Here is a 12,027-nt window from a genome sequence, read left to right on the forward strand (position 1 = left end):
GCATGCCAGGTTCTCTGTCCTTTGACCACTGGATCTGTTAAAGAATTCATTGTGGTGAAGCTGCATGACTTCCATGGAATTACATCCACTCAAGCCCTAGTGCGGAGGTGGGCATGGCACACAGCAGGATTGATGCCAGGGAGGTGAAGTGTGTTGACAGAACAGAAGCCAGGTGAGTCCAGCTCTGCTTAGAGCAGTACATCATTAATGAAGTTTGATCCCAACACAGTCAGTGCTGGAGCATCCAAGGACTGCTCTGGAGAGCAGATTTGACGCATGTTATTATTGATGTCATTTATATTTTTATTTTTAGTGTTCAAAATATGGACAGTGAGGGAAGGCTTCTCTCTTATTACACAGCCATAAAGGGTATAGCATCAGCCAGGCATCATACTTCAAAAAAGATGATGCCCACTAAATAAAATCTTAAATCTGTTCCAAAAACACAGAGATTGAAAACCTAGCCCCTCTTTGATATACCTTGTATTAAGCTCCTTTATTACATATACTATGTTTGTTCCATTGCTTAGAGCCCAGAGTCTGCAGCTGCAGCCCAAGTTGTTCTTCCTCTGATTCTCCATGTAACTGGGACAAAACATGTATCCCAAAACATGTATCCAGAAGCTGACAGCTGCAAAAGAAGTTACTTATCTCCTGTCATATCTCCCTCAGCTTTGGAACTTGTATCTGATACATCTTGACAGGCAACCTGTCCCACATCCAGTAGCCCCACCTGGCAGATGCAAGTCACTCTGATCTGCCACTGCCAGAGGAGTTTAGAAATAGCAGTGAGAAAGCAACCTGGATTGCAGGTAGGAGGTGTGAAGGGGTCCTATACTGCTGGAACAGACAAGCTGTGGCTGCAGCCAGCCCTTTCCTTATCACAGGCTTGGCTGTATCTGCCTGTCACATGAGGGAATACACAGGCCAGCAGGTTCCCCCTCCTTCTATCACATGCTTAGCCCCTACAACACAAAGATCTCCTTCATGAAGGGATCAGGACACTGAGAGTTTTGTGAGAAGCACAGCCTTACACTCAGTCAGCAAGAAAGGAATTAGGAAGCTGTCACACAGAGTTTTTTTCAGATTAAAACAAGTACTCTTCAAGAATGATGTTCCTCCTCTATACCAGTGTTTGACAAGGTTCGAGAAGGTCCTTACCTTCTCGAATGGCTGTAAAGGGCACTCCCTCCTCTGTCTCCAGGCTGATAACTTTCAGTGCCACCAACTGACCATTGATCCTGTCAGTTCAGAGCAGAAGGTCACACAGAGCACCTCAGTGCTTGGCATGATGACAACATTAACAGACTTCTGAGATGCTTCACACTCACCCAAGCAAAAGTATTTAGGACTCACTCTCCCTTCCAGGCCAAACTTAGAAACGAGTTACAAATCTCTTGTCTTCTTGAGAAGTGGAATGGAACCAGCCCACCAGAAAGAGCAGGTATTGCTAGTGTGCCTTAGTGCTCCCATTCTTCCCTCTCACAGCTTTCCTGCCCCCATGTGATGGCAGTGTGCCCTCAGCCTCAATTTTGCTGTCACTCAGGAATTCCTCATTCCCAGGAAAACCCTTGCTCCATTTCTGATCTCCCTGGCATGCTGCCATGCAGCAAAATGCACAGGCAGAGAGTCCATTGCTAAAGTGGAGGAGTTCTCTGAAAAAATTGGATGGGTCTTTGCAAATATTCCACTTAAAAGCAAACCCAGACATTTGATTAGTCTTTATCTTCCTACAAGTACTCCAAATTGCCCAGCTTCAAGCTTATTCTTCTGATTTCTGTAACTGATAGGCATTGGGAATGCACTTACAGCGCTGGTGGTCCATGCTCACCTGCTGATCCCCCTGTAAACAGTTGCAGAGGACCCTTCACACAGCTTCTCCAGATGTACATAGGATGTGGCAGCTCCAAATGGGATGCCTTGCCTCTGCTTCATGAAAAAAAATGGTATACATGTTAGGTTGCCATGAAGAACTACAAGCTACCAGCATGTAATTCACCAGTTAAATATGGATTCACGGTTGGAATAATCATAAGATGAAGTATCTTCTGTCTGTCATTGTGGATGCTGCACACTCACCCATTTAAAACTCTCCACAACATCCTGTTCTTGGAAGGGATCAGTGTAAGTCCAAGGCCTCCACATTCTGCACCTTCGACTCTGGAGAGTGTGGAAATGCTGTGGCTGCTCTGAGAGCACAGGAAGGGCTGCTCTGGTTACATCTCTCAGCTGGCACAAGAACAGAAGGCAAACCATATCACTGGTGAACAACCATTTAACTGCAGTGGTTCTTCCCTTTCTCTTTGACTGCACTGGCTTTAAGCACTTCATTTTCAGCTCCCTCCCCATCATTCATGCTTTACAGTGATGATTTCCAAGACATGCAGAAGGGGAAAAACTGTCTGTATGTTTCTGTCTTGGTAAACGTTAGCTCTGACAGCACACAGAGATAAAACTGCTGCAACTACTGAAGAAACTTCAATCTGAATCATTCTAAATACATGATATTTTATCTTACCATTGATTTTTTCCTTTCAAGATAGTAATCTGTTAGGGCAGGGAATAAAAAACAAATGCAGGAGTAAAATTTAAAGAAGTTTAAATTTATGCCATTCTTCTTCTTCTCCCCCCTGCCACATTAAGCCTTTCTCACCACTGTATGCTTTGCACAGCCTGGTAATTTGGCCCACACTTCGTAACAGTGCCATAAACCATAACACCAGTAGTAACGAAGGGCAGGCAGCCTGCAGTCTCCTCATGGGCAGCTACATGGGACAGATGCCTGCATCGTCATTGAATTCAAACACAACAGGACTTGTAATCTAAGGCATGATGCCTCCTTCAGAACACTGATAGATAGATCATTAGCTCCCTGTTTTATAATCTCTCAGTGTCACAGAGCTTACTGGAGTGCAATCTCTTCCCAGATCATCACATCAAAGGAACTTATTTGCTATCTAAGGCATGAAGCGCTCTCTCAGCGGTTTCACAAGCCTGAAGCTGCAATGTTTGATGCTGTCTAGTTAGAAGCTAATGTGAACACTGGCGCTTCCTTACAACAAGGGGAAGAGCCCAGGTGCAGTCTCTCACAGTGCAGAATCATTGCATGGTGATATTAAATACCTCTTCTGTAGGTGCTCCTTCCACGTGCTGAAGGCCTCTGCTGTGCTGGGAGCCCCTTCCCTCAGAGCAGCAACTGCAGCACCGCGCCCTGACAGCACTCACACACAGCATGTCTCCCCTGCTGTCCTGAGTCCTGCTAGCGCTGTCTCTTTTCCCATTTGCTCCCCCCTCTAGCTGGTCTTATGACTTGCGTGAGACCTCTGCCTCGAGCGTTCTTATGACTTCTGCAGTTTTTCTTTTAAAGTGCAATATGCGGTGATCCAAACTCATGCTTGCAGTAGCTCTGTTGGCTTAAGCTCATTGGGTGCATGTCCTCTAAAAATATCCAACATATTTTCACAAAAAAGGAAGATGGAAGATAGACGCTAAATCTAAACCTGCTCATATGAAGCTCTTTTGCTTAAGTAACTCTCAGTGTGATAGATGAGGTAATTAACAGATTAGGTAATTGTAATGTATTGCGCAGGAACAGGCTGTGACTTTACTCATGTCTTTACAACTACAGTTTTGTATGCCGTTAGCTTTAAGCTGAGCTGCCCGAGAGGCGTGGGTGAGCAGCGCACACAGCAGCTGTGCAAGCGTTGGCTGCCCGTCGCTGCGAGGCTTCCCACGCAGGAAGGCATTTCTGGGCGTTATGATCACGTTCGTACAAACGGGCTTTGAAAATATATTTAAACACAAACAACGCGCGCGGTTTTGCAGCGGCGCGACCCTCCTGACCCACGCTAACACCACGGCCCGGCACGGAGGGCGGAACGTTTAAGCGCGGCCGCGCACGGCGGCGTTTTGTCTCAGGCGGGGACCCGTCGATGCGGCCGCCCGAGCCCGCCCCCGGGCTCCTCCATCCCGCCCGCTGCGCGGCGCAGGCCCCGCCCCGCGTCCCCCAGCTGATCTGTGCCCCGGCGGCGTGGGCGGGCGGGCGGTAGGATCGAGCGCGCGCGGCCCGGTGAGGCGCGAGGCGGCGCGCGGCGCGTTTTGCTCACCTGAGGCGTCCGCGCGCAGCTGCCGCTCGCTCGCGCTTTCACGCCGACGGTCTCTCCCGTGGGGGGCCGAGGGGCCGCCGCCCTCCGGCAGCTACCGAGGCGGCGGGACGGGTAACGGGTGCGGGAAGTTCGGGGGAGGCGCGGGGACGCGGCCGGGCCTCTGCAGGAGAGGGGCTGGAGCGCGGCGCCAGGCGGAATCGCGCTGCCGAGGGGCCCCGCGAGAGCTCCGTGCGTCGCCCGGGCCGTAGCGCGGGAGGCGGCAAGGGGCCGCGCTGCATAGGTGAGCCTGTTGTGGGCCTCCGCCGGGCCGCACTGACGGGGTGGCGGGGAGCGGGGCTCTGCGGAGCGGGGAGCGGTGCGTTCCTAGGGGTTCCTGAGGAATTTTCCCTTTTGCCGTGAGGAGGTCACCCGAAGTCACTCTTTATCTCTTTTCACTTTCGCTTTGCGTGACTCGGTTTCTTAGGGCTGAGCGCGCTTTCACCTTTCGGCGTCCCTCAGAGGCAGCCCGGCCCGGCTGTGCGGGCGGTTACTGGCGGTGTGGCGCAACCCGAGTAGTTGTAGAGGGGCCGGTGTTCTCCGGGGTGGGGGCCTCGTCGCCGCTGTCACGGTACGCTGCCTTCATCGAAGGAGCCGTGCTCGGCAGCTGTCTGGCTCGGGAGGGAAAGCATCTGCATGTGTGCTGAATGAGGAAGGTGTGGTTTCAGAAGAGGGGGCTGAGGGATGCTCACAAATCTTGGAGCTTCTTGTCTGTTCGGTAGACCTTAAATTATTAATTGGCTGTGTAACGGATAATTTTCATCCCAGTTCTTTTGGCTTTCCTAATGCTAGGATCTAGGAAGCTTGGAAATAACGTTTTCAGCGGCTGTGTGGATAACTTTGTGCAACGAAGTTGCAGTCCTCTTAGTTACATGCTTACCAGCTCTACAGTTCTGTAGCAGTAAGCCAACATAGGGGGATGTTATAGAAGGATTTGTTTTTATCTGTCAACTGTAGCAGGTAAATAAACTACCAGACGGTGATACGTTTTCAAGGCTGATGGGAGTTCCCTTATCTTTGCAAGTCAGAGGTGTACAGGTTCTGTTCAGCCTTGTTTCTGTTCAGCCTTGAATATGAGATTACTTTTATGTCTGTGATACTCAGTACTCAATGTCCAGTGAGAGCTGTAGTCCTGTAGTAATCAGATGAATGTTTACGCCAGGTCATTCCTTGCAGTAGCAGTTGTTGCAGTGTGGCAGTGTTTGATTTCTGGAGAATTGGAGTTAGCAATCTGCTCTGCTAGTGGGAGCCATGACATCACTGTCACAGTAGTAACCATCTGTTTGTAACAAAAATCCATTTCATAATTTGGATCCGTTTGGCAGTGTTTGCAGTTCTTCTCTTGCAGTGTTGAAAAGAAAAGGTAGAAAGTAAGCATGTGGGCAGAGCAGCGCAGGTGCTGATAACTTGCCAACCCTTCATACCATGAAAGTGATATGTGGTATCTGTTTTTTTCACTTCTGTGATTATTAAACTTTGCTACTTACAACAGTTCAGGTGAAATAATGCAATGGTAAAGCTACAACATTATTATATACAAATGAAATTAGGTGATAGGCTCAATAGAAAATGGCGTATTCTGATTGTGAGAAAACAACTTTATAATGAAAACTTGTTACTAGAAGTAAAATAGTAAATTTTTGTGCAGTCGAACTTCATGAGGCATATACATTTTTGAGCCATTAAAAATAAATTCCTCAATGATAGAAGCCAAGCATATTAAGAGTTAGTTTCTCTGGTCTTAAATATTTATTGTGTGATACGACTGTTGATACTCTGACAACTCTATCGAAGCTTCATATAGTCCACAAGGAAGTTATATATTTAGCTGCAGTCCTTCACAAAGAAGTGCCAACATCTTCAATAAAGAAATTCTAAGAACTGTATTTAAATGGACTTATTCCAAGCAAGAATGCATCACAAAATCAGAAGTTCTAGGAATGATTTCTTTTGATGTTTCATCAGCACCTGCATTACTGAAGTGTTGTGTGGCAGTTTCTTTATCTTCAGACTTCCTCTGTTAGTGTGAAAATTGACAGTAGTGGGTTTGTTTTAGTTATTTGTTGTTGTGGAGAAAGAAGAGGAAGAAATGTCTTGAAAGCAGTATCTTTCTGATGATGAATGCAACTGTTTCTGATCCTAGAAAGTCTGATCTGACTTGATGTTTCTTAAGTGCAAAGTGTGTATGGCTCATTACAACGCTATTTTGTTATGTTAATTTGATTTTTTAATTTTATATTTTGTTTTATATTTTTGTGATTCCTATCTGTTCTTTGCCAGTTCTGAAGCGCAAATCACTATTTTGGTGTCCTGCATCTGGTGTTACAAAGGTCTGCGTGGTACCTCATTATTCAGAGCACCCTAGTGCTGGAGAGTACTGGAATTTGTGTGTTATTTCAGTTATTTGTCACCATGATGAGCATTATTTCTAATTGTGAATTGAAACTTTTCTGTATGCAGTTTACAGCTTTGTATATATTATCTCTTGTGATCAAGACTTGTCTTTTTCTGTATGAGGGGTTCAAATATTCTAGATTTTTTTCTTGGAGATGAACTGTCTTTAAAAGGCCATTGTGTTAGAATATTTTTCTGTTTTTGTTGCAGTAGATATGAGACAGCAACCATGCTGAGATAAAATGGCCGAAAGAATTAGTCTGAAACTTATTTCAGTCAATGTGATCACGTGTTCCTTAATGTAATTTTGAGTACTTCATCTAGCCAGGTAGTGCACTGAGGAAAATACAGATCTCTCTCTACCCAACAGACTGTAAGAAACAGGTATTCTCTGTAGTATCACTTTTCTTACAAGACAAGTAACACAAAGGTATCTTTGGGAAGATGGAAAGGTGTGAGTGTAGATTTCCAAAATTCAAAACAGAAAAGGATAAAGGCATTAAATAGAGCAGCTGCTTTTTCCTCGTTGGTTCATGTGGGTTTATCATATAGCTACTCTGCTACCAGATTCTGTGAAGAAATGTTTTGAATTCTTCCATTGGTTTTCTGCATTCCTGCACAAGCTTTAATAGAACTGTACTGTTACATACGGTAATGTGATTTGATAATGTGAATTCCTAACTGTTATCTGTTCCTATAAATATATTTTCCTTATACATTTGGTTTCAGTTTAGGATTCTTAAACTGAAAACAAATCAATTACACTGCTTCAATGTTTTTTTGAGTGTGTACTGAGAATTAGAGAAGGTTTTTCTGCCTTTGAACTAGATTTTGATCAGTTTGCCCTTACAATGGGCCTACTGTGAGAAGAGTAGGTAGGACAAGTCTGACTGCTTAGCTTTGTCTGCTGGCTCTGTGTGAGTGAACCAAACCATCCTTGTGTCGTGGAAGTGATGATTGATTTCTACATGTGGGATCTAACACTTTGCTTCTTGTTTCTTGGGGTTCTGGGATTATTATTATCTTGGTTTCATGTTGTTTGCAGTTAAATAGCTGTATATATATATATTTGTTTTGTTTAACAGTTTGTGGAGAGACTGTTCCTTTTGAAAGAGACATGATTTGGTGGTGATGGAGTGCTGCCACTGACAGATGGCCTCACAGGAAAGAAGGTGAGAATGAGTGAGCAGCTAGAGGCTCCCAGAAATGTGCCAGCCAATGATTGCCCTGTGAAACTACTGAGTAATGTCAGCATACTCTGTGTGTAACCTAAGGTGGAGGAGGGAGGAGTAACATAGCTTCAAGTTTCAGTTATGTCTGGAACAGTCAACTTATTAAAACAGCAAATTCTTCTTTATTTATTGAACCTTGTGGACATGGGAACTTAAAAGTAACATTGTCTGGTGAATGGTAAAATCATCCCTGCTGCTTGAGATGGAAAATTAGTATCTTGTAATAAATTCTGGGATATAAGTACCCACACAGTGATCTGAAGGTTATCAAATGAATAATATCTGGAGTATAAGGCTGTAAACTAAATTGAATGCACAGTATGCTGACAAAAGCTCTGTTATCCAAGAACACAGCACTGTAACATGTCCTTTGTCCATCTCAGTTAAATCCATGTTCTTGTTTCTAGCCAGGTACCCTAAATGTGGTGTTGGATTTTTCACAGAATCACACAGTCACAGAATTGTGAGGGTTGGAAGGGAGCTCTGGGGATCATCAAATCCCTAACCTCCTTTTTCTGGCCTGTACGTTACTTGGTTCTTTTTAAATGTACTTGTATTCTAAACTCAGGTTCTCTGCATCTAAAATGCAGGATGGACTCTGCATTTTAATATTATGTTTGTCATTTGGATTGCATTACTTATCTGAATCATAGAATAGTTCTTGTTTGTCATCATGAAGTTCTTTTTTTTTCTTTACGTGGAAGAAGAGATTGAGGATAGGTACTGGAGCTGAGAGAGGCATAATTCAGTCTTGTGTAAGTTCCTCTCAGCTTAAATGTTGCAAAGGCAGACTGTACAAAGGTGTTGTTTGGCTGATGCACCACAATGAGCAAAACTTAGTTTAAAAAAAATTAAAAAATCAATGGTCTTCATGAATAAAGCTTGTAGCTTTTGAATGTGCTTCTTGGGTGTTAAAAGTTGTCCACAACATGGCTTCTCAGACTTTTTCTGAGTTTGCTTCAGTAATTGAATATGTGTGTTATTTAATGTCTTTATTTTAAACAAACATTGCTATTCCATCAAACCTCTTTCATTACCTTTTTGTATTTAATTTCAGGTTCATGCAAAGCTGAGAAAACTGTTTTATGTAGGCAGTAAATGACTTGACAGTAGCCAAAGAAAGAGCTAAGCCTGCTTTTCCTGCAGGGTGGAGAAGTATTGTATATAAAATTGGAAATCTGAAGAAAACTCTTAATTTGAAAGTCTCTACTGATGTTTGAAAAAACTTTTTTTAAGAATACCAAGTGACTTCACAATTTACTAAAAGTATGCTTGCTGTCAAAGTCCAAAAGAATTTCTTTTGCTGAATGGGAAATGTTGCTGGCTGAGCATTCAAACCAGAATGCGAGTGTTACAGAACCTTTGGATAGCTTCAGCTGTCTGTGAGCACAGATACTCCCATGATGTTTCAGGGTTGTTTCTTTTCCTTGGTCCAGTTGATATGAATGACTGGTTCATTTAAACCTGAGAAAGTTGCTAAGAATTGAAAGATCAGAATGTTTTTTTTTTTCTTCTACATCCAAATTTCCCCAAATTAAATAGTATAAAATATGAATAAACTTAGCAATCTAGAAGTATTCTTTCTGTTTTCTAAGATGGGAAGAGTTCATGTAAATCTCACTGCAGACAGGAACAGAGTTGCTCGGAAGAACTGATGCAGCAGTCTCCCCCAGCACATCCACAGTGGCAAAACTGTGCATGGATTTTATCTTCTTGCTATGAGCAACAAGTACAAGATGTAATTAGTTGTATTATTTGCAAATAAATGTCTTTAAGGGTTGCTGGTAACAATTGCTTTGAGGGTAGTAAAGGAAAAATGAAAAATCAATAAACTCAAATAAAAGATTTTTGTTTTTAATTTAAAGAGCATTTAATTTAAGATTACCAAATCGTGAGTTCTGTTGATGCCCTGAATTTAAAACTAATATAGTAACCTCTAAGTTTTTCCTACATACATGAAAAGCAAGCTTTTGTGATATTGCAGTACCACAGAAGATTTCAAGCCAATTCTGCACTTCCTTCAATCTTTTTGTAGCTCAGAAGAGGCAGAAGGAGCCAAAGAGAGAGGCCTGGTCTATACCTGGAGGGCTGGTTCCTGCTCTATAACTCCAGAAAGGCTTCCAGGCCTCTGTGGAAAGACTGTACTGCAGGCAGCCCTTGGTACAAATCACGGCTTACTTCTAACAGAAGGTAATAACTATGTTAATATTTAAGATTTGCATCAGTAACAAACTTTAATTATCGCCAGCCTTTCTTTTAGAATGTTTCATTGATTGCATCTGCAAGTCTCATGTGCAACTTTCAAACTGTTTTTTAATGTTGCCAGTATTTCCTTTTTAGTTATGAATACCTTAAAACTATGTTGGAGCAGAGTTTAGTGTTTTCTTTCCTATTCTTTTTGTGATGGCTCTGGATTTCCCATTTGAAAATGGTAACGTAGTCTAAACTGTCCTAACTCAAAATGATATTTATGCGGTGTATTTCATTCAGAAAAGACATCACAGTGAGAAGTTCTCTGGATTTCTAGCAGCCTTGTTTTCCCATCAAAAGAGGCATAGAACTCTGCAGTAGTGGAGGGCAAACAGCAGTCTTCCTATATTAGTAATCACAGTTTTGTTGAGATGGGATTAAGCTAGAAAATGGTATTTATCATAATGTTTTCTCAAACTGCTGTATTGATTTAACTTCATTAGAATTGTGAATAAAATTTTTGTTCTTCTTTTTTAATAGGTGGTGAGGTCTACAGTTTTGGAAAACTGCCCTGGAGATCAGGACCAGAGGAGTTCTGTGCTAATAGTCCCATTTTAGAAAATACCTTGCTTGGGCAGCATGTTATTACAGTGGCAGCTGGCAGCTTCCATAATGGAGCTGTGACAGAAGGTGGTGTGGTGTACATGTGGGGGAACAATTCTTCTGGACAGTGTGCAGTTGCTAATCAACCATATGTGCCAGAACCACAGCCTATCAGTATTTCTGATTCTGAAACCAGTCCTCTGCTATCAGTAAGGATTTTGCAGCTAGCGTGTGGAGAAGAACACACGCTGGCACTATCGCTAAGCAGAGAGATATGGGCTTGGGGGAGTGGCTGCCAGCTGGGCCTTATAACAACAACTTTCCCAGTGACAAAGCCACAGAAGGTAGAGCACCTGGCAGGACGTGTTGTGCTCCAGATTGCTTGTGGAGCCTACCACAGCCTGGCTCTGGTACAATGTCTCCCTGTGCAGGAGATGAAGCCTATTCCAGAGAGGTGCAATCATTGCAGTCAACTCCTCATTACCATGACAGACAAGGAAGATCATGTAATCATTTCTGATAGTCACTGTTGCCCACTGGGTGTAGCATTGGCTGATAAACAACCAGAAAACCATGCCTTCTGTTCTTCGTTGGAAAACCTGGAAGGAAAAAGTGTAACAGGCAGTGAGAGTGAAGACTGTAAGAAGCCTCTTGTGGAAGAGCATGCGCTCGTTGCTTTAGAGTCTGATAGAGCAAGTTTACTTTCCAGCAATAATGGACAAGAAGACAGTGGAATTTCTAGCCCTGGAAATATTCTGTGTGCTGACAAAAAAGAAGTGAAAGAGTACTTAATCAGTTTATCTGATCACACGTTAAATGAGAGCCTGGAGAAAAGTATCTGCACAGGATCTGAGCAGGTTGGTAGCCAGTAGATTGCTCTGATGTGCTGCAACTCCTGTTACATATGTTGTGCTTGATGTTACTCATCACAAATGAGATACTCAGTTTAATGGAGCTGTGGTATTCCTATAGTTTCGAAGTGTTTCATCACTCAATTACTCTCAATTTTGAAGTGTAAGAGTTTTTGTCCCCTATCCTTGTTGAGTTGTAACCCTTTGATGCAAGTAGCAGTGACAGTGCTATAGTCTTAACTCCTCATGCTCCACAGTATCAAAAGCAAGTAAGCTTGTTTGCCTTTCTCCTCTCTAGTCCTTCTGTGTTGTGTGGGTTTCACACTTGTGCGGGAATTGTCAAATTTACCTTCAAGGTAAAGCTTCCTTTATTTTGCATGGAATAGATTCTTCACAAATCTGTTTAATTTCTTGATGTTAAAACATTGAATAAAAGGCTTCCGATATTAATCAGTACACAGTGGCACAAATGGATAAACAGGGGTAAGAATTCATAAATACTGCTCTGTTTTCAGCAATGCAGAAAATAGTTCAACAGTACTATTTTGATGCTATAGCAGAGCAGTTAAATAAACTTCCTTAAAAAGGAACAGGTTGTTGTTTGATGTGACTGTT

General features: G+C 43.0%; 2 protein-coding genes across 9 annotated transcripts in view; one reads left to right on the plus strand and one right to left on the minus strand.

Annotated features, from left to right (window-relative positions):
* The window catches only part of CDK15 (cyclin dependent kinase 15), a 34,003-nt gene extending 30,769 nt beyond the window's left edge, over positions 1 to 3,234 (minus strand). The window contains exons 1-4 of the mRNA XM_048953255.1: positions 3,124 to 3,234; positions 2,080 to 2,229; positions 1,832 to 1,929; positions 1,162 to 1,241 (exon numbers count right to left, since the gene is read on the minus strand). Of these exons, the coding sequence (XP_048809212.1) occupies positions 1,162 to 1,241; positions 1,832 to 1,929; positions 2,080 to 2,229; positions 3,124 to 3,234 (439 nt within the window). The remainder of the gene's footprint in view (positions 1 to 1,161; positions 1,242 to 1,831; positions 1,930 to 2,079; positions 2,230 to 3,123) is intronic.
* A 718-nt stretch (positions 3,235 to 3,952) lies between these two features.
* Positions 3,953 to 12,027, plus strand: part of ALS2 (alsin Rho guanine nucleotide exchange factor ALS2) — a 38,713-nt gene continuing 30,638 nt past the window's right edge. For 5 of the 8 annotated variants that reach the window (XM_048953162.1, XM_048953167.1, XM_048953168.1 and 2 more), the window contains exons 1-4: positions 3,953 to 4,069; positions 7,622 to 7,708; positions 9,804 to 9,958; positions 10,499 to 11,418. In XM_048953162.1, coding sequence (XP_048809119.1) covers positions 7,689 to 7,708; positions 9,804 to 9,958; positions 10,499 to 11,418 — 1,095 coding nt within the window. In that variant the 5' untranslated portion in view covers positions 3,953 to 4,069; positions 7,622 to 7,688. The other 3 variants (XM_048953164.1, XM_048953163.1, XM_048953165.1) reach the window with 3 other exon arrangements.

This window comes from Lagopus muta, chromosome 8 (assembly GCF_023343835.1).
Source record: "Lagopus muta isolate bLagMut1 chromosome 8, bLagMut1 primary, whole genome shotgun sequence".
In the NCBI taxonomy this organism is placed as follows: Eukaryota; Metazoa; Chordata; class Aves; order Galliformes; family Phasianidae; genus Lagopus; species Lagopus muta.